We start from the raw sequence: 20878 nt of genomic DNA on the forward strand, positions 1-20878 counted from the left end.
TTTCCTTTGTTGTCCTATGTATGAGGATGCTTCAAAAAGTTTGTGGAAAATGGAACTAAAAGGTAAGTTTATTTTGGTGCAAAACACTTGGAAATCCATGCGTGGCTTTTTCACAGTACCCATTCCCCATGAACTTTTTGGAGCACCCCCCTATTCCTTGCACAGATCTCAACTTTTTTTTTGCACCCAAAGAAACCTACCTTTTAGTTCTATTATCCACAGACTGTTTGAAGACCCTGGCATCTTATTTAGGGCATTTGAAAGGGGTGCCTGGTATAAAACAAAGGGTGAGGGAAGGGTGTTTAGCCTAGCAGTTAAAAAGCCCCCATCCCGCACTGGAATGCAGGGGCAGGACTGCTGGCTGCAGCTCCACTTGCCAGCTTCCTGCTCATGCACACCATGGGAGGCAGCGCGTGATGGCTCAAGTAACTGGCTTCCTGCCACCCGTGTGACCTGGATTGAGTTCCCAGCTCCTAGCTTTGGCCCCAGCTCAGCTTGGACCATTGCAGCTTTGCATGCATGTGCCAAGTTGAGAAGTGAACCGGCAGATAGGAGCTTGCTCTCTTGCTCTCTCTCTCTCTCTCAAATACATTTTTTTTAAAAAGGGAAGGGGTAAGAACTAACTCCAAGATTTCCCTAAGTATATATTAACACTCATGTACATACTTTTTTTATGTCACATAAGGCAGCATTGGTGGAATTGTCTAATAAAACACCAGCCTGACTGTGACACTCTGTTCTTAAAACCCTTCAAGGGCCTCCCGCTTTCACTCCAGTCCTCCAGGGAGGACCTAGATCCCTCTCAGGGCACACAAGCTTCTTCCCAAGTGTCCGTCCCTCTGAGAACACTGCTCATCTGTTCCCTCTATACTTACTCCTTTGCTGCAACGCCTTGTGCCCGCTCACTGAACTCCTGCTGGATCCTCAAGAACCTGCTCAGTGGCCCCTCTATTTGGGGCTCCCTCAACCCAGACAGGAGGCTCCGGGAAGGGGCCCCTGCGCTTCTGGTCTGTCCTCCGCAGTGGCATTGGCAGGCTGCCACCTCATGCCTCACCTCATTCCAGCTGCATCCCCGCCTGCCAGGGACAGCAGAGTGGCCCCTTGCATGTCAACCCATCCCCGCCCCTGGGTTATCCTTCAGTCACTAGAAGGGAGGAGCTGTGACACCTCTGAGAATGTGGGCAAATTTGCTATTGCCTGACACCTGGAGGCTGTGCCGTGCCCACAGTGGGTGAAAAACCACAGTCGCTCACCTGGCCCACACCTGCCACTCGCCTGGGGTCCAGAGTCTGCCCTGGATGCCCTGCCACATGCTACATTTGCACTTGTGCCTCATGCATGCACCCTGGCTCCCTGGCAGGCCAGGAGAACCTTTCTGTCCCTACGCCAACCCTGCCATCTGCCCATCTGCTTACAGCTTATTCCTACATACTCACCTCTGTCAGCCCTCCTCACCCTCCCAACCGCGCAGCTGGGGATGCTGTAGATGAAGGATTTCCCCCTCCCCGCAACATTAAAAAGCTGAGGGTAGTTAAGTGTATTGCCCCTGGACACACAGCAACAGCACTGGGCATTGGGTTTCTTGAGCCCTGCACGTGAGCTTCCACATGACAGAGGAAGCCGGGTGCCAGCTTTCGGGTTTGGAAGCCCCTCTGCCGGTTCCTGTCTTCTGTCCTTTGCTGATCACTGGGCATCCCACAGGGCTCGCAGACTTCCTTCCTGTGCCTCCTCAGGGCCTGGGTTCACTCCCTCCTCCACTCAGTGTCAGCTCTGTTGTGCGGGTGAGCAGAACCAGACTTATGGCCTTTGCTCCCTGAGGACAAAGCCTGACACTCATCACTTAGTTCCTAAAACTGCAGTGAATGCTGTGCAGAAGTGGCTTGGGGCTTCACGTGTGAAAATGGGGGCTCTACCCCAGCTTCACTGAAAAAGGAATGTTTGAGCTGGGATTTCAAGAAAAAGACATCAACTAGGGAAAGGGGGAAGGGAAGAGAGGTCCAGAACGGGGAAATCAGGTACAAAGGCCCTGTGGCTGGAGTGTGGGGAGAATGCTTTAGGAGCCTGAAGAGGGGCCTCTGTGACTGGAGCTAAGAGGGCAAGGGAGGAGAGCATTAAGACACTAGGCTCAGACCAGACCTGAGCTTAGGGGCCTAAGAACAGCGGGAAGCCACTGAGGGGTCTGAGCTGTGTAGACCTGTGTTGGGAGGCAGGTGTACAAATTAGGTCTGACTACAGCAAGGAGAAGGGATTTCAGGGGCAAGAGAGGGAGCTGAGAGACAAAGAAGCTGTTGCAGGAAGCTTGGTGACAACTGCTGAGGCTTGGACCAGTTTAGTGGCCCAGAGCTGGAGAGAAGTCAGAGGGAGCAGGTGAGGGGTAGGCAGCGGGATGGAGGCCTGGCTCAGAGAGGGCGTTTGTGGGATGAGGGGCTGGGGAACACGGAGAGGCCCAGGGCCCACCCCTGGGAAGGCTTGTGAGCCAGGGTCCAGCATGTGGGCCAGCTGGGTCCCGTGCCATAGGCTGCGGCTGAGCTGGGCCAGCTCGAGTTGCACAGAGCTGGCTGCAAGGCAGAGAGGATGCCAGGGAGAGAGGTCTGATCCCCGAATCCCTGCTGCTGGATGTGGGGATCCTGACCTTGCCAGTGGGGCTCAGGAGAAAGGGTCCCCCGTGCTCCGCTCTCAGGTGGCACCCAAGGGGCTGCTAGCTGACCCAGGGCTCTCTCAGAACAGGAACAGCACCCCCTGCTCAGAGCTTCTCAGGGTCGGGGAGTGACAACAAGGCAGTGCCAGGCCTCCCTGGGTCTCCATTCCTGCCCTTCTCAGAATATTGCTTTGAAATGCACAAGGTAAAATGTGTAGAATTGTGAAGGAAACCAATTATTCTGAAATAGAGTTATCAGAATATGAAAAAATAAATTACAATCCAGGAACACATGTGCCCATTTTCTAATGTAATAAACAAGGTCTGGCACTGGTAAAGTAACTACTATAATTTCAAAATCATGACAGACGCAATCAGCATGTTGAGATGTGTCATGAGACAGCTCCAAGAACTGATCCAGGCAGAGACCCAGTGTCTGATGGCCGCAGCCAGATCTCTGTGACAGAGCCACCAACAACAGCGCCAACAGGACGGGGGACACCAGGGCCCCTCGCTGCCTTTCAAATAAAATGTAAACAGATTTTTTTAAAAATGTAAAAAGCCAAGCCCCTGCACAGAGCCCAGGGGACGGGCAGCGTCAGGGCCTATGGCTATGGATTCTGAGCCCCTCATGCCTCCAGCAGTGTGAAGGACTAAGCTCAAAGTAGAAGAGAAAAGCTAGGGCCCAGGAAACCAGAGAGCCTGGCTTCTCCTCTGAGGTTGTGTGACTCCAGACGCTTATCTCATTTATTCCCCTTTCTTTCTCCTCTGTGAAATGAGGACAGTAGTCACCGTCTGGCAGAGCAATTCAGTGGGGAGGTTTTCAAGCATTTGAGACACACACAGCACAGTGCCTGGATCAGCAGTGCCCCAGCTGCCCCCCTCCCACCCCACCCCTTTGTCCCAGAGCATTCCTGTTGTGCAGAGCCAGGGTGCAGAGGGGCTGGCCTGCCCTTAGCCCGAGGCAGGTAAGAGGGGATGAAGAAACCCCAGCATCAGCAGAATGCGGAATGTGGCTGGGGGAGGAGGGGCGGGTCTCTGGTCGAGGGTCAAGGTGGCCCCACCCCTGGGTCCGATGATGAGTCCTGGTTGAGGGGAGGCTGTGACGGCTGAGAGGAAAGGGTGCTGCGGGCTCAGCAGCCCCTTTGCCCTGTACACGCAGGGACTGCTCCTGGGTACAATCCAGACTCCTCACCGCGTTTCCATCCCGCTCAGCCCCTCCCTCGTTGTGCGCCCTTGACAGCCACTTAACTCTCTGAGCTCATCTATAAAGTGGGACCACCACACCCACCTTAATGGCTGTGAGTTTTTCCAGGAGTTGCTCAATCCACAGCAATTTCCTCTTCCTGACCTCCCATTCCCACCCCAGGGGATCTGCTCCAGGTTTCAGGGTGCTGAGGGTGTGAGGGGTGCTCCCAGCCCGTGCCCTGCAGAGAGAGGGGGAAAGGGCAGGGCAGCTGGGTGGGGAGGAAAGGAGCAGCCCTCCAGCCCTGCTGCCCACTAATCCTGCGTGCAAAGAATGGGCAAGCGCCTAGCCCTGGACGACCTGGGATGCGGGTGCCCCCTCCCCGGAGCCCTCCTGCTGGTTAATGATTCCCCAGCCCTGGGAGCTGCTCTGCTACAAAGGTTGGACCCCTGCCGTCTGGGGTCCACTGTCTGGCCTCCATGCCAGCTCCCTCCCAGCCCTGAGGTCAGGCTCCTGTGGACTTCTGGTGAGGGAAAGGACAGTGGGACCTGCTACCCAAAGACCCAATTCCCTGCCCCGCCCAGGCCTGGGAACCTCTCACGGAGTCCAGAGCTGTGACCGGCGCTTGTGCAGCTGTGCAGTGTAACCACCAGGCTCGGCTCCCAAAACTTCCCAGACAGGATTTGCTCTAAAGTCCTCTGGGTCCTGAGCTCCAAGGATCCAGATGCCGCAGAGCGGACTCCAACCTCTTGCAGCTCACGGCCACAAGTAAACTCACTCCTGCGGGCAGTAAGAGCTGGATAGACTGAGTGGCACTTCTTCCACTGGCTGCACCCATCCCACCGGGACCCTCGCCTACATCCCCTGCAGGCCTTCAGGCTGGATGGGGTCTGACAGCCCACTCCATCCAGACTCACCCTGATAATGTCTGTGGCCCCAAGGTCAAGGGCGAGGCTGTGAATGCCTTGCTTTGTTTTGTTGTTGCTGTTTATTTTTTAAACACTTATTTCACTTATTTGAAAGGGAGAGTGACAGAAAGAAAAGGAGAGACAGAGAGAAAGAGATCCATCCGCGGGTTCACTCCTCAAATGGCTCCAGTGGCTAGGGCTAGGTCAGGCAGAGGCCAGCAGCCTGGAACTCCATCAGGGTCTCCCACGTGGGTGGCAGGGGTCCGAGCCCTTGGGCCATCTTCCGCTTCTTTCCTAGGCATATCAGCAGGAAGCTGGATTGGAAGAGGAGTGGCTAGGACTTGAACCAATGCTCTGATATGGGATGCCGGTGTTGCAGGTGGTGGCCCAACCCATGAGATGGGCCCCTGGGCTTGAGAGTCACTGGCCATGGGGTTCACAGGTTCTCCCGATGCTGTTACGAGTGGCCTGGGTTTTCTGGGTGGCAGGAGGGGACGTGACTCGAGGACACAGTCCCACCCCTCTGGCACCTGTGACACTGCCCTCGCCCACAGGAAGCCTACTGTGCCTACGCCATCATCCTCATGGCACTGTTCTGGTGCACTGATGCTCTGCCCTTGGCCGTCACTGCCCTCCTGCCCCTCTGCCTGTTCCCCATGATGGGTATCATGGAAGCTTCTGAGGTAAGCCCCCAGGGACGGGAAGGCGACTTTCCCTTGGCATCGGCAGACAAGGAGGCCTCACCCTCGGCGGGGCACACGGAGAGCACTGAGAGAGGGGTCAGGACAAGGGGGAAGCCACTCTAGAAAGGCTGAGTGTGCAAATGGTTCTGAGTTAACTCAAAGTGGGAGTGAGCACCCTTGGGCTATGGAAGTGGAGGCCTGTTGACCCAGAACCTGAGTGCTTGAATCCGGTGGCTCGTGAACTTGAAGAAACATCAATGACCAGGAGGGCCGGCTGAAGCACTGATGGCTAGCCCCTACCCTGAAGTTTCTGATTTAGCAGATCTAGGGCACGGCTCAAGCAATTCATTTCTAACACATTCCGGACAGCAGCCAAGATGCCAGCCCAGGGACCACAGTTTGAGGACCACTGCTCTCGTAGCTTAGGAACACCTCTGAATGTTCTCACTCTCAGTCCAAGGAGCGAAGCATGACTGGAATCAGCTACAGCGCTTCTCAGTTGTTCCGGAAGGGAGAAAGGCTCAGTCTGGCAAAAAAAAAAAAAAAAAAAAAAAAGGAACAAGGTGAATACCAAACGGCAGACAATTCAAAGGCCATTCCCACTTGGTGCCAAGAGCCCAGGGAGATTCCAGTCTGTGGAGTGCAGGTGGCTGGCACACAGTGGGAGACCCCAGGGTCAGGCCGCCTCTCAGGAGTGTCCCTGCCTCCAGGTCGGCCTTGAGTACCTTAAGGACACCAACGTCCTGTTCATCGGGGGCCTGCTGCTAGCCATCGCCGTGGAACACTGGAACCTGCACAAGCGGATCGCCCTGCGGGTGCTCCTCCTCACTGGGGTGCGGCCTGCCCTGTGAGTCCCCACAAACCAGGCGGGGAGAGCCTGGGCTGAGGTGGTGCTCCGGGACCAGAGGCCCGGAAGGGAGCTGGAACAGCGGCGCGTGTGTCTGTCTGTCCTTCCCCAGGCTGATCCTCGGCTTCATGGTGGTCACGGCCTTCCTGTCCATGTGGATCAGCAACACGGCCAGCACGGCCATGATGGTGCCCATCGCGCACGCCGTGCTGCAGGAGCTGAACAACACACAGAGTAACGTGGAGGAGGGCAGTGACAACCCCACCTTCGAGCTCCAGGAACCAAGTCCCCAGAAGGAAACAAGCAAGGTGGACGAGAAAGGTGAGGCCAGCCCCTGCCTCCAGCCCTTGGTTCTTAGGGGAGCCTCCGAGAGATTGTCCGTTCCCAGAGGTGTCATCCTGGAGCCTGGGGAGAGAGGAGGCAGAGGTGCCAGTCTGTCCTGGTCGACCTGGAACTCCTGATTCTAGAATGCCAAGACCGGGGCAGGTATCTAGCCTAGCAGTTAGGACACCTGCATCCCACAGCAGAGAACCTGGGTTCCGTGCTTGGCTCTGGCTCCACATTCCAGCTTCCTACTAATGCAAACCCCAGGAGATATTAGTGATGACTCCAGTACTTGGGTTCCTGCCACCCATGTGCAAGACCTGGATTGAGCTCCTGGTTCCCAGCTTTAGCCCCGGCCCAGCTCCCGGCTGTTGAGGACATCTGGGGAATTAGCTGGTGGGAGGGAGATTTCTTTTCTTTTCTTCCCTTCCTCCCTCCCTCCCTTCCTTCCTTCCTTTCTCTCTTCTTTCTTTCTTTTCTTCTTCTATTTTATTTTATTTTTATTTTTATTTGGAAGGCAGAGTTACAGAGAAAGAGAGAGGGAGAATCTTCCATCCGCTGGTTCACTCCCCAAAAAGCTGCAACAGCTCCGGAGCTGTGCCTGTCCAAAGCCAGGAGCCAGGAGCTACTTCACAGTTGGCAGGGGCCAAGCACTTGGGCCACCTTTCATCACTCTCCCAGGCATATTAGCAAGGAGCTGAGTTGGAAGTGGAGTAGCCAAGATTCCAACTAGCATGCATATGGGGTGTTGGCACTGCAGGGAGCCCCTAAGGGAGATTTTTGTTTGTGTTTATTTGCCTCTGTCTCTCAAATACATAAAATGCCAAGGCTCTTGTGCTAGGGATCTGCTGGGTTCTGGGCACACCAAGGTACAGGGTCACCCGACCAGGAGAAGAGTTTCTCTCTCTCTCTCTCTCTCTCTCTCTCTCTCTCATGGTGCCCCAGAGTTTGCCCCAGGGAAGCCCCAGGGGGATGCTGGGCCCCCTCAGATCTGGAGACAGCCTCTGCCCTGCTGCCAGCCCAGATCCGGGCTGTTCACTGGCAGCAGCCCTTGGCAGTGGTGCTCCTCCATGGTCACCCTGAGGCCACGCCCACCTGAGCCCTCCTTTCTTCCCAGATAACGGGCAAGCCCAGCCCCTCCCAGCTGTTCCTTTGGAGTCAGGGGAGCACATGACCCAGGAGCAGCTCCGGTTCTCCCAGGGCATGAGCCTGTGCGTGTGCTACTCAGCCAGCATTGGGGGCATTGCCACACTGACTGGCACCACACCCAACCTGGTGCTGCAAGGCCAGATGACCTCGTGAGTGATGGAAATGGGTCCTCCACGTCCCCCCCGCCCCAGGGAGGGGGCAGGTGAACTGGACAGTCACCAGGCACCCTCACACAGCGGCCCACTGCGTCCCCCACAGGCTGTTCCCCCAAAACCCCAATGTGGTGAACTTTGCCTCCTGGTTCGGCTTTGCCTTCCCCATCATGGTGATCTTGCTGCTGCTGTCATGGCTGTGGCTGCAGATCCTCTTCCTGGGCATCAAGTGAGTGGTGGAGTGGGTAAGAGAAGCCCAGTCCCTCCCTGCACCCCTGGGCGCCTCCAGTGGGGTCGAGATGTGGAAAATGACCGTGCCACTGAGAAAGCCTCTCCCTCCCAACGTCCCTGCACACTTGCCCTCCCGCTGGAGAGAATTACTAGCTGGAGAGTGCTACCCCATTTAGCAGACAAGCAGAGGCCTAAGAAGCATAGCTAGACTTCTCAGTGCTGGGTTGAAACACAGAGCTGATGCCCAGGCTAGCCCCTTGCTAGGCTGCTCCAAATCCTTGGGTAAGTTCTTAAAGAGCACATACTGAGTGTAGTCACTTACAGAAGCATTTGCTGAGCTCCTACAGTATGCCTGGCCGTGTGCATACTAGAAGAACACTAGGAGGCATCAGGCTCTGTCCCTGTCCTCGTAGCTCCCCTTCTGATAGGTGATGACACGGTGAGGACCACGACAGAGGAAAGTCCAGGTGCTGTGGCAGCACAGAGGGGGAGTATCTGAGTCAGCCCAGGGTGGTGGGGATTCCAGAATGTTCCTGGTATAGCTGATGCCTGAGATGAAGCTTGCAGGGCTGGAGAATGGGGTACAGGCATTCCAGGTAGCAGGAAAAGCTTGCACAATGCTCAGAGGCAAGAAAAAACATGGTATGTTTGGGGGAACTCCAGTTCTGTGAGGCTGACACACAAAGAGCAAAGAGAATATCACAGCATGTAGGCCAAGAAGTAGGTGAGGAAGAATACACAGGCTCTCGTGCACCACACAGAGAGCGTGAACCCTGTCCTTGAGGCCAAGCATGGACTACATATTTCATTCTTATTTCCCTGGGTCACTGGTAGTCACTGTTTGGAGTTCTGAGCTAAAAATCATGGGGACCCTGCCAAGGCTCAGTTGGAATTGAGTCTGTGATTGATTAGTGATGTCTGCCATGGATACAGGATGATAGCTGTGGTACAGTCTGCTGTTTGCTCTTCCTTCCCAGACTGTGGGGTGCCACTGGAAAAATCTAAGCATTGTTGCTGTACTTTGGACAAATCACTGGAGCAGATGCAGTGAGGTTGGATGGAGGTTAGGGGCAAGCGGAAGGCAAGACGGTAGTTGAAGAGCTCAGCACAGTGCCAGGCCCCGTGGGGGACTCGGCGCTGTGGGGAGCACGGTCTTTGCCCTTCAGGAACTTGCAGTCCCGCAGGGAAGCCGAGATGCACTCAAGCGAAAAGTTTAATGTCAACCTGAGTGAAGCGAGTGGCACGAGGAAGCGGGCCACAGCCCCCTGCGCCTCTGAGGACAGTGGGGGTGGGGCTCTGGCTGGCAGAGACTGCATAGAGCAGGGAGGACAGGCAAGGGAGGATTTCCTGAAAAGCTGCTGGAGGAGGGGCGCTGTGAGCCAGAGGGCAGCTTGAGGCCAGCTGCCCCGTCCTCTTCAGCCTGTTCTATGCAGGGGTGCAGGTGAGACTCAGTATAGGGAACCTCTAGGGAGAAGGGGGGGTCCATGAGACAAATGGAGGCACGGCCAAGCATGGGGAAGCCCAGCTCCCCGAGAGGCTTCCACTGTCCTCCAGAATCTCGGGCAGACCCAGGGCTCTAGTGCAGACACCTTCTGCAGGCCTGGATCCTGACTTCGTGGGCGTCCAGAGCCCTCAGTTCTCTGATGGTGGGGGGCCCCTCACGAGCCACCCCGCCCCTCTGCCCATAGCTTCCGGAAGAACTTTGGCATCAGGGAGCAGGAGCACGAGCAACAGCGCAAGCAGGCGGCCTACCGTGTCATCCAGACCCAGTACAGGCTGCTGGGCCCCATGTCCTTTGCCGAAAAGGCTGTGTTCATCCTCTTTGTCATCCTGGTGCTGCTCTGGTTCACCCGGGAGCCAGGCTTCTTCCACGGCTGGGGCAACCTGGTTTTCTCCGACGCCAGCGGGAGAGTGTGAGATTTGCTGCCGGGGCCGCGGAACCCACCAGAGAAGGGACACTGGGGCGTGGGGGAGGCTTGCAGGATGTCTTGGGAGGGCTCCCTCCTCCCGCCCACTCCTGCCTGAGGCCCTGAGCCCCTGGGCCCCTGGGCCGCTAAGCCCGCCCAATCTTCCCCCACAGCATGGTGTCCGACGGATCAGCGTCCATCCTCATTGGCGTATTTTTGTTCATGGTGCCCTCCAAGATCCCAGGACTGACCCAGGACCCAGGTAAGTGCCTGACTGGGGCAGGGAAGGGTCTCTGGGCAGCACCCCCATTCAGGCATGCAATGGACCACAGCTGGCAGGAGCACCCGGGGATGGAGTTGGGCTGTTGTAGAACCGGGGTGCCTTGAGCTCCAGCAGAGACCCACACAGAGGAGCCCAGAGTGGAGGGGCAGCAAGTCCTGCTCCCCCGGGTGACCTGGCGACCTGTCCCCTTCCGCCTGGGGGCAGACAACCCAGGGAGGCTGAAGGCCCCGCCTGCCCTCCTCAACTGGAAGCTGGTGAACAAGAAGATGCCCTGGAACATCGTTCTCCTGCTGGGTGGCGGCTACGCCCTGGCCAAGGGCAGTGAGGTGAGAGACACCCTCCAGCCCCCTGTCCAGCCTGCCTGAGGGAGGCCCAGCAGCCACCCCACAGAGAAGAAACCCGATCCCCACTTAGGAGCCCCCTAACAGCAGGAGAGATTTTGGTTAGAGGGGAGGAAAAAGAAACACAAGACTTCGGGACGCCTCACTAATCCATTCGCAAAGCCACAGGGAAGGTGGGCTTCTCAGAGGGGCAGGGCCTGCTCCCAGAGACTCAGCCCAGCCCAAGCCCAAGCCCAAGCCCTGCTGGCCCGAAGCAGCTTCAGCACCGCGAAAAATTGGTGTTGGGTTCATGCTATCTGCCCGCGGATACCACCAGGGGGCGCTATGATCACGGCCAGCCAGGCTCTGGGCAGAGAACAGTTTTCTCCGGGAGTCTCCATCCCAGAGAGAGAAACCCTCCGTTCTGGCTGAGCTCCATCCCTGCACAGACAGGAAGCAACTGCCCCCTGCAGGGACTGACGCAGGGGACTCGGGGCTGTAGGTGGTGCAGCCATTGACAGTGGCCAGAGCTGAGTGAACTAGCGTCCCTGCTGCCCGCGCTGACAGCCGCAAGGCAGCCCGCGAAGCTCTCTCGACCCTGTGCAGCCCCCCACTACCCCACCCCGTCCCCCGCTGCCAGCTTCTTCCCAGCCTCTACCAGGACCTTCCCTGCCCCCAGCTCACTGCTGGGGTGGGTGAGGGAGGAGAGGCCTGAGGTTGTCCCCTATGTCCTGAGAGAGACTGGGCAGGGGCAGAGCCCCCAGGCCTGGGCTTCCCAGGCTGCTTCCTAGTTTTGCCTGTCACTCCTGCTGAGAGTAGAGCTTCCTCTCTTCCCCTCAGAGCTGCTTTGCCTCTGGAGCTGGGGGACAAGTGGGCAGGAGCAGGACCCTCCCAGAGCCTGCATAGAGGGCTCTGGGTGCCCTGCCTCTCCCACACCACCCCCTCTGCTCGCAGGAATCAGGCCTGTCGCAGTGGCTGGGGAACAAGCTGATGCCACTGCAGCACGTGCCGCCTCCTGCCACTGTCTTCATCATCTGCCTCCTGGTTGCCACCTTCACTGAGTGCACTAGCAATGCGGCCACCACCACACTCTTACTGCCCATCCTGGCCTCCATGGTGAGCAGCCCTGCAGAAACATCTCCTCCAGGCAGCCCTCCAGCCCACCTCCATCATGGGTCCTCTATGCACTTCCTCGTCTTTTCTAGAGATGACCCCTCAGCATCCACCCTCCCCCAAGCTCTTGAGTTACCTTGGGCCCCAAGGTACTCCGGCCCCTGACTCACCCCATCCCTGGTGAAGTCACCCCTGGAGTGGCCTCACCCACCTCCCCACCCCAGCCCCCATTCCGGCCATGCCAGAGGTGCTAGAATGAAATTGCTCCCTGGAGCGTCCCCAGCCCCTTCCTCCCCAGGCGCGTTCCCGCAGCCTTTGATGACACCCCAAGAGCCCCTTTGAGATCCGTTTTATGGGCCCCTCCCCTCACCACGCCCCGCAGGGCAGGGCGCACACTCATCCCCTCCAGAGAGGTCAAGGGGCCTTTCCCAGGTCACCAGCAGAAGTGGTGGGTTCATGGCGGAGAGTGCGATGGGGTTGGTGGGAAGTGGGAGACCCCAGGGGCTGTGCCTCCTGCCATGGGATGGGGACGGAGACCAGCGCAGCCCGCTGTGCCCTCCAGGCTCAGGCCATCTGCCTGCACCCGCTGTACGTCATGCTGCCCTGCACCCTGGCCTCGTCGCTGGCCTTCATGCTGCCCGTGGCCACCCCACCCAATGCCATCGTCTTCTCCTTTGGGGGCCTCAGAGTGTCTGATATGGTGAGTGGCAGGGAGGCCGGAGTGTCTCAGCCTCCTCCCTGCCCCCGTGTGTCCATCCTGGCAGACCCCAAAGTAGCTTAAAGCCCCATGGAGGGTGGGGGTCCTGCAAGTGAGCCCTCAGCTAGAACGTCTCCAGGCCCTGCCTGCGTAGGTGGAGAGGTGAATGCGGGGGGGGGGGGGCTCTGGGGTGCCAGGTGCCCACACTCAGACACAAGGCCAGGGCCCCAGAAGCTCAGAGCAGTCTCCTTTTTCAACATTAGTACTGGGAGTGGCGCAAGGGGCGGCCAATGGGAGAACTTCCCAGGGAGAGTTTTGCTGGAGGCGGGGTGGGGGCGGTGTCCTGAGCACCCCTGGACATTGAGGGATGGGTGCCCCCTCCCCCGCCCCGTGCCTGCTCCATCAAGCCGGCTCTCCCCCCCCAGGCCCGGGCAGGAATCATGCTCAACATCATCGGGGTGCTGGTCATCATGCTGGCCATCAACAGCTGGGGCGTGCCCATGTTCCAGCTGCACACCTTCCCCTCGTGGGCCCACTCCAACAGCACCACCCACTGCCTGGCCAGCCCCCCCACCGCACCTAGCCCATAGCCTGGGGGTGGGGGGGCACCTGGCCAGGCCCCTAAAGACCTGCCCCTGTCCCCACTCCTCGGAGCCGGGAGGGGCCGCAGCTGCAGTCCCCGGCGTGTGACTGAGGAAGGCGTGTGCACTCAGCTCCCGTGTGTTGGAGGAGAACGTGTGCATCCGTGTATGTGTATGGGCATGCGTGCGAGGAGGGTATGTGACATAAGCATGACTGAGGGGGGGGGTCCCTGTGTGTGCACGTGGTCCCAGCATGCGTACAGCTGACAACACACACGTGTGCATTCACAGACAGCATCACGCGCCCCGCCTGGCTCCCCAGGGCTTTGTCGCCCCAGTTTAGTGACCATACCCCACTGTGCACTATATTTATTGAAACTCAGGGTTGGCGGTGCCTGGGAGGGGGAAGGGGCCTGCAGTGGTTGCCATGGGAACAGCCTCTGGGACTGGCCCGGCCTGCTGAGGTCCCCACAGCCTCCAGGGGCTACAATATCAACCCCATTAAAGTCTTTTTCAGTAGAGTCTGGGATGTTTTTCCATGGCGATCTCCAAGGCTGGCCCACACGTGGTTGGGGAGTGTGGTGGGAAGCGGGTTGGCCTCTTTCCTGTGTGGCGTCCCCCCCGGCACCCCTCCCGTTCAGGGGAGAAGGTAATGGCCGGGCACCCCTGCCAAGGCCGACCAGAGTGGGCGCAGCCACCCAGGAAAGTAGCACTGACATCACTGAGCCCGGCTAATTGGGAGCTGCCAGTCCCTGCGTGTCTTTGGGAAAACCGGCCTCCCCGTTCCCAGAGCACTCCCTGCGCATTTACATAAAACCCTCTGCCCCTGCCAATTCCTCACCGACCCTTCCTCCAGCTGGAAAAACCAGTCCCACCAGCACAGGGGAGGCAGGCTGACCCGAGCTGGGCACCCAGAAACACGGACCCTCACCCACAGGGCAGCCTGCAGCAAGAAGGGTGCAGGTGAGACTCACGGGAGCAGCCCAGCGCAGGCAGAGCCAGGACCAGACCCCACCCCTCAGGCTCACAGACTGGAGTTTTCCTGAATCTGGCAAGGTGGGGGTGGGGAAGGATGACCCCCTCATCCCTCACCCATTCTGGGTACGCAACGTTGTTCCCTGGCTGGAAGTCCCTCTTTGTGTCTACCCTGAGTCCCCTTCATGACAGACGGCAACCTGTGAGCCTGGAGTTCCCCTGGATGGACTTGTCCCCGAGTCTCACTCAGTTCCCTCTTCCACAGTGGGAGAGAGAAGAGATGTTTACCCTCACTCTTCCTGCCAATGGAAGACAGGCCAAGCTTTGAGACAGAAAACCAGAGAGCATTTCGTTCTGGATCCCCTGGGCCTGGCTTCTGCTCAGTCCTCCGGGAGCTGAGGGCTTACGGAGGAAACAGGGGTTGGGGGGGGTGGCTCCATGTGAGAGGATGGGGAGAGCATGACTGCCCCCAGGGGACAGGGGGTCCTGACAGGACACGCAGACAGCCCGGAGAGTGAGGGGCTCTCCCCTCCCGCGGCCCCCTACGCTGGCATTCCTCACTCATGAAGCACATCCATAAATCACGGCTCCCACCCTGACCCACACTCGGACCCCCAGGCGACAGTGGGCTGGCCCCAGATTGGGAGGCCTCCCCCCATGGCTTACCCACAATGCACTGGGCTCCTCGGGCACAGCCCCAGACCCACCTGTGAGGAAGGAGCCCCTCTGCTACTCTTCCAACCATGCTTGGGTCCCTGCAGACCACCCCGGGCTGGGGAGAAGGTGGGGTGTGTTCCCCGGGGTGCACACCCCCTGCCCACTACTGTTCTCAGCCCCGCCTCCCCCGCAGTTTTGCTCAGAGGGCCAGGTGTGAACGTAGTGCCAGGGGTTGGAGCCGGAGCTGGTCGTGCCTCTGGGCCATGTTGGGGGCCCCTGCAGAGATCAGGGGGCCAAGCCTCTCCCAGATGCCCAGAAGCCACCCTCCTCAGCAGCAGGGGGTGGACAGGCAGCAGGCGGCACCTGTCGGCCTAATCACCGTCATTAGCCGAGCAATAAAGTGGCACGGACCAGGCCAGCCTTTGAAGGAAGGGCCTGTCAGCCCGGGTCAGGCTCGTACAGGCAGCCTGCTGGCTCGGCCCCTCCTGCACACACGCTCTGGGCTGTGGCAGGTGGACAGGACACTGCAGGGACAGCCGTCTTCGTCCTCCCTGCCTGGACACCGACACCCTGCCTTCACTGAAGGCTTCCACGAGGTGGCAAGGAGCTTCGGGGTCTCCAGCCATCCAAGCCTGTGCAGAGCTGGGGCTCAAGAACGTGTGGGTAGTGAGCCCTCCATTGCTGGGGAAGACCAACAGGGCGAGAATAACTTGAGGACAGCCTGTGTGACGGAGCTGCGCCCCCAGTTCCTACACAGGCTGTCACAGTGCATGTCTGGATGAATGAATGTATCAGAAGCATGGGAGAGCTCCCTGTTCCCAGAGGGAAGGTGGATGTGCTGCCCTCAAAGCCTCCCCCCCCGGGGGGGGGGAGCACTGTGTGACCTTGAGGCAGCCTATGGGCCTCTCTGGGCCAAGGTCTTACACGCAGCAGAGAGGCCCAGATTTCTGAGTCTGCTGCTCCTGTTTCCCCTCCTCCTGCCACCAGCACCGGCCCCAGAGGCAGCTGTTGCCACCGGAGAGCTCAGGAAGCGGCTGCCAGGACAAAGCTGGCAGGGTTCAGCCAGGGAGTTCATTAGAGAGACTGAGGCTGTCAGTGGGAGCAGGGCTGTCAGTGCCACTCCTGTTCACCTTGACCTGAGCACAGGTCAAGAGCAGCTTCAAGATGCAGAGTCCTCAGCCCCAGATTGGGCCCCCTGGGAGCTCGGGCCATGACTCCCCTGTCTCCCCGAGGTGAGGGGAGGTGCCTCTCCTCAAATGGGAGGCGGCTGCAGTGCAGCCAAGGGGTGCAGAGGCGGGGGTGGGTGGGACGGGACAGGTGAGGTTGAGACAGGTGGGATAACTCTCTAGATGGGGTGCCCCCTGCAGCCTCAACCCACTCTGGGCCCGATTAGTTGTGTCTGGCAGAGCCACGAGGTTTTGCCACAGGCAGGAAGACGGAGGGCCTCAACAGGGGGAGCCCCCAGCCTGGGGGTGGAAGGAAGAGGGAGGGAAGGGCATTCGGCAGCCTGACTAGAAAGAGTGTGACAGTGACCCAGAACTGCTCTTAAGGACAGGGGATGGAGGGCAGTGAGGATGCCACTTGGGTCGCTTATACCCCACAGCAGATGCCTGGGTTCAAGTCCCAGCACCACTTCCAATTCAAGCTTCCTGCTAATGTGCACCCTGGGGACAGCAGCGATAGCTCAAGTATCTGGGTCCCTGTCACCCTGGGATTGAGTTCCAGGCTCCTAGTTGTGGCCTGGCTCAGTCCCAGTAGTGCAGGCATTGTTTTTCAAATACATTATTTTTTAAAAAAGAAGAAGGGTGAGGAGACCCACGGGCATATGGACACAGAGCCTCAGGTTCTCGGACAGACACGTGCACAGCAGCAGATGCCTGTGCGCACAGCCCCACACACTCACCCTCAGACATGCACCGCGCACACACACAGCCACTCACACCTGAGTGTTCTCATAAGTACGTGGAACGATGCTCTCGCCCCCTTGGCCGCAGATTCTGGCATGGACGCTCCTGCGTCCATTACGGCTCCACAGATGGATGCACGCCCACGATGGCTCACGAACATGACAGCAGCAGTGCAAACACTTAGACACTCACAGAGGTGCACACTGAGCCAGTGCAAGCGCACACACACACACAGTAGCACTGCCTCTCCCCGTCCCCACAGCCAGCCTCCCACAGCACGAGGCATAAGAGGGGAGAAGAGAAGCCCTCCCCCCTCCCCCAAGTGGGACTCTAACTCTGTTCCTCCCTGCCAGACACCCCCCTCCCAAGCTCTGGGCTTGGAAACTCCCTGGATTTCCTAGGGGGTCAGCCAGCCGGAACAGGCTCAGACTTCGCAGCCCAGCTCCCCCACCACAGCCCTAGCTGGGTGCTTCTCCATCAACCACAGCTGAGGAGCTGCTGCCTCCCATGGGAAGCCCACCCTGATTAGCCCCAGGTCTCTCCAAACCTTCTTCAACACAGGGTCTTTGGGGCTCGGAGCCTAATGGAAGCTGTGCTTGGGCTCTGTTCCCCTGCAGGCATTCTTAAACGACTTCCATGTCAGTGGCCTGGGAAGCCGCAGGGTCAGTCTAGAGAACTCACTTTGGGAAGACAGGTGCATCCTACATGAGCAGAAGAGGACAAGAAATAGCTGATCCTGGTGTGGGTGCAGGGAGGGGCGCCCTCTCCTCCATCACACTGGGGCTTCCAAGGGTCAACACCTGCTATCCCCTCTCCCTGGGTCCCCAAGGTCTTGTGTCAGACTGGCCCCAGCCAGTCCTGGCAGAGCCATCCTGACCTCCAGTCTCCAGAGGTACAGAGTTGCCCCTGGCCCCAGCCCATCCAGGCCATAGCCCAACTCAGCTCCCTCTGGGAGCCTGAAATGAAGGTGCTGGAGGGAGTGCGACCAAACTGCTGGATGGGAGCCCTTTTCCGGGGGGAGAACCAATACTGCAGCAGCTGGGGTGGAGGCTAAAGTCCAGGACAGACCTCCCAGCCTAGGAGAGAACTGTGAGGGGCTGGGGTGATGAGAAAAAGGGGGGATGGTCCTGCTCGGAGGCAGAGAAGGAGAAAGACCTGTCAAATATCCTTCCAGTCCAGACGGTAAGGATTTCACAAGCTCCTACTTCCACTCCCAGACTGCACGCTATGCGGAAGCTGTGCTTCCCAGAGGAAGAGGCAGCCGAAGCCCACGCCCACTCCTGGGGCAGAGGTGGATGCAATGTTGGAGGAGGAGTAAGTTCATGTCACCCATCTGAAGCTGAGCCTCGCAACAGGACATGGCAAACCTGCATCTCAGTGCCATGCTGGAACCCTTGGCCCCTAAATTAGTTTGTACCTCCCTGATTTTTAATGAAGTTGACTTTTTTTTTTACTTTTTTTTTCCCATTTGTGTTTTACCTATTCAAGTCCTTTGCCCATTTTCCAGTGAGAGCATCTTCTTGTTTAAGTAAACAGAGGAACTCTTTATATATTATGGCTATTAACCCTTTATCTGTTACTATGTCACAACTCTTTCTCCCAGACTACTTTTTATCTTTTAACTTTGTTCTTGTTGCATTTTCACTCTAAAGAAATTTTTTAATTTTTACTGACGCAGCTCTGTCAACAGAATCCTTTGTGACGTCTGGACTGTAAGTCATGCTTAAAAATGCCTTCTCGGGGGCTGGCGCTGTGGCTCACTCGGTTAATCCTCCGCCTGCAGTGCTGGCATCCATATGGGCGCTGGGTTCTAATCCCGGTTGCTCCTCTTCCAGTCCAGCTCTCTGCTGTGGCCCAGGAAGGCAGTGGAGGATGGCCCAAGTGCTTGAGCCCTGTAGCCGCGTGGGAGACCTGGAAGAAGCACCTGGCTCCTGGCTTTGGATTGGGGTAGCTCCTGCCATAGCGGCCATTTGGAGGGTGAACCAACGGAAGGAAGACCTTTCTCTCTGTCTCTCCCTCTCACTGTACTGTCTGTAATTCTACCTGTCAAATAAATAAAAAAAATCTTAAAAAAAATAAAATAAAAATGCCTTCTCGGGGCTGGGCATTTGCTGTAGCAGTTAAGAGGACCATATCCCCTATTGGAGTGCCTGGTTTAAGCCCTGGCTTTGCTCCCAATTCCAGCTTCCTGCTAATGCGCTCCCTGGGAAGCAGCAGGTGATGGTTCAAGTAGTGGATCCCTGCTATCCTTGTAGGCAACTCAGATGGAGTTCCTGGTTCCTAGTTTTAGCCTGGCCCAGCTATTGTGAACGAACCCTAGGGATTGGTCCCCTGCTGATGGGAGATCAGCTGGAGGGAGATCTCTATCTCTCTCTCTCTTTTTCTGTGTGTGTGTCTCTGCCTTTCAAACAAATAAAAACAAATCAATAAAATTCTAAATGCCTTCTCCACTCTATAATATAAAAATGTGTCGTGGGCCCCTTGCTGTGGTGCAGAGGGTTAAGCTGCCTCCTGCAGCGCTGGCCATCCCGTATGAGCACTAGGTCGAGTCCTGCCTGCTCTGCTTCCCATCCAGCTCCCTGCCAATGCTCCTGGGAAATACTTGAGGCCCTGCCACCCACTCCAGATGGAGTTCCAGGCTCCTGGCTTTGGCCCGGCATTGCCCTAGTTATTGAAGCTATTTGGGGAGAGAACCAGCAGATGCAAGATTCTCTCTCTGTCTCTGTCTCTCTCTCTCTCTCTCCCCTTCTCATGCCCTGCATTTTAATTAAAGAAATAAATCTTTAAAAAAGAAATGGCTGTGATTTTTATAAATATTCTGCTACCTTACTAATCCTCTCATTAGTTCTAACAGTCTTTCAGTTGCTTTCTCTTAGATTTCCTAAGTTAACACTCACACGGTTTGTAATTCTTGAAGGTTCTGCCTTCTTCCCTCTCATATTTACATCCCCCTTATTTCTTTTTCCTTATCCTCCTGCAATGGTTGCGGCCTTCAGAATAACGTTTACTGGTGCCAGCCATCAGTTTACAGCGTTCATGGTTCTCTGTGCCAGGTGGATCCACACAGAAACATCTGTGAGCCTAGAAATAACAAGCAGTCCAGCGTGGATGGGAGGGGAACAAACACCTGGGGAGGTCTTGCTGGCTGCCCTTTTTTTTTTGGACAGGCAGAGTGGATAGTGAGAGACAGAGAGAAAGGTCTTCCTTTTGCCGTTGGTTCACCCTCCAATGGCCACCACGGCTGGCGCACCGCGCTGATCCGAAGGCAGGAGCCAGGTACTTATCCTGGTCTCCCATGGGGTGCAGGGCCCAAGCACCTGGGCCATCCTCCACTGCCTTCCCGGGCCACAGCAGAGAGCTGGCCTGGAAGAGGGGCAACCGGGACAGAATCCGGCGCCCTGACCAGGACTAGAACCCGGTGTGCCGGCGCCGCTAGGTGGAGGATTAGCCTAGTGAGCCACGGCACCGGCCTGGCTGCCCTTTCACTGTGAAACTCTACTGTTTTGTTTTGTTTTGTTTTTTTAAGATTTATTTATTTGAAAGAGTTACACAGAGAGGCAAATTGAGAAAGAGAGAGACAGAGAGACAGAGAGAGGCCCTCCATCAGCTGGTTCACTCTTCAACTGGCCACAATGGTCGGATCTGTGCTGATCCAAAGGCAGAAGCCAGGAGCTTCTTCTGGGTCTCCCACGTGGACGCAGGGGCCCAAGGCCTTGGGCCATCTTCTAACACTTTCCCAGGCCACAGCAGAGAGCTGGATCGGAAGTGGAGCAGCCAGGACTCAAACCGGCGCCCATATGCGATGCCGGCACTGCAGGCAGCAGCTTTACCCACTTTACGCCACAGCACCAGCTCCATCAACTTAACTCTTGAGTTAAAGGGAACAGAGCTTTGCTCGCTCTTCTGAGTCTCAGAGGTGATTACTGAGTCAGGACCTGCCTTCCCAGCCCAGAACACAAGTCCTGGGCTACTACACTCTCGCTTCTCACCCAGCACGGATGTACCTGGCGAACAGAGAGTGGGCACAGGCTGATTGGACATCCACTACATACCGAGGATTGTGCTGGGAACTTTAAATATACACATTTATGTTATGCGCACAAGAACACTATGAGTAAATAACATGGATTCCTTATTAACAGATGAGCAAAGTGAGGTTCCCAGTGGTGAGAACGGGAGACCACACAGACAACCATCCTTGAGGGGGTCACTGTCACCTCCCCACACCCTCTTCCCCTCTTTTCTTTCTTCTTCTTCTTCTCTTTTCTTCTTCTTCTCACTTGAGAAAGAGAGAGAGACAGACAGAGAGTTAGAGAGCTC

General features: G+C 57.3%; 1 protein-coding gene across 1 annotated transcript in view; it reads left to right on the forward strand.

Moving 5' to 3' along the window:
- Window positions 1-13540, forward strand: part of SLC13A2 (solute carrier family 13 member 2) — a 21024-nt gene extending 7484 nt beyond the window's left edge. Inside the window, 11 exon segments of the mRNA NM_001177592.2 lie at window positions 5287-5415; window positions 6126-6262; window positions 6375-6583; window positions 7704-7884; window positions 7994-8116; window positions 9807-10031; window positions 10199-10287; window positions 10513-10634; window positions 11583-11744; window positions 12304-12441; window positions 12864-13540. Coding sequence (NP_001171063.1) covers window positions 5287-5415; window positions 6126-6262; window positions 6375-6583; window positions 7704-7884; window positions 7994-8116; window positions 9807-10031; window positions 10199-10287; window positions 10513-10634; window positions 11583-11744; window positions 12304-12441; window positions 12864-13028 — 1680 coding nt within the window. The 3' untranslated portion in view covers window positions 13029-13540.
- Window positions 13541-20878: the final 7338 nt, after the last annotated feature.

This window comes from Oryctolagus cuniculus, chromosome 17 (assembly GCF_964237555.1).
Source record: "Oryctolagus cuniculus chromosome 17, mOryCun1.1, whole genome shotgun sequence".
In the NCBI taxonomy this organism is placed as follows: Eukaryota; Metazoa; Chordata; class Mammalia; order Lagomorpha; family Leporidae; genus Oryctolagus; species Oryctolagus cuniculus.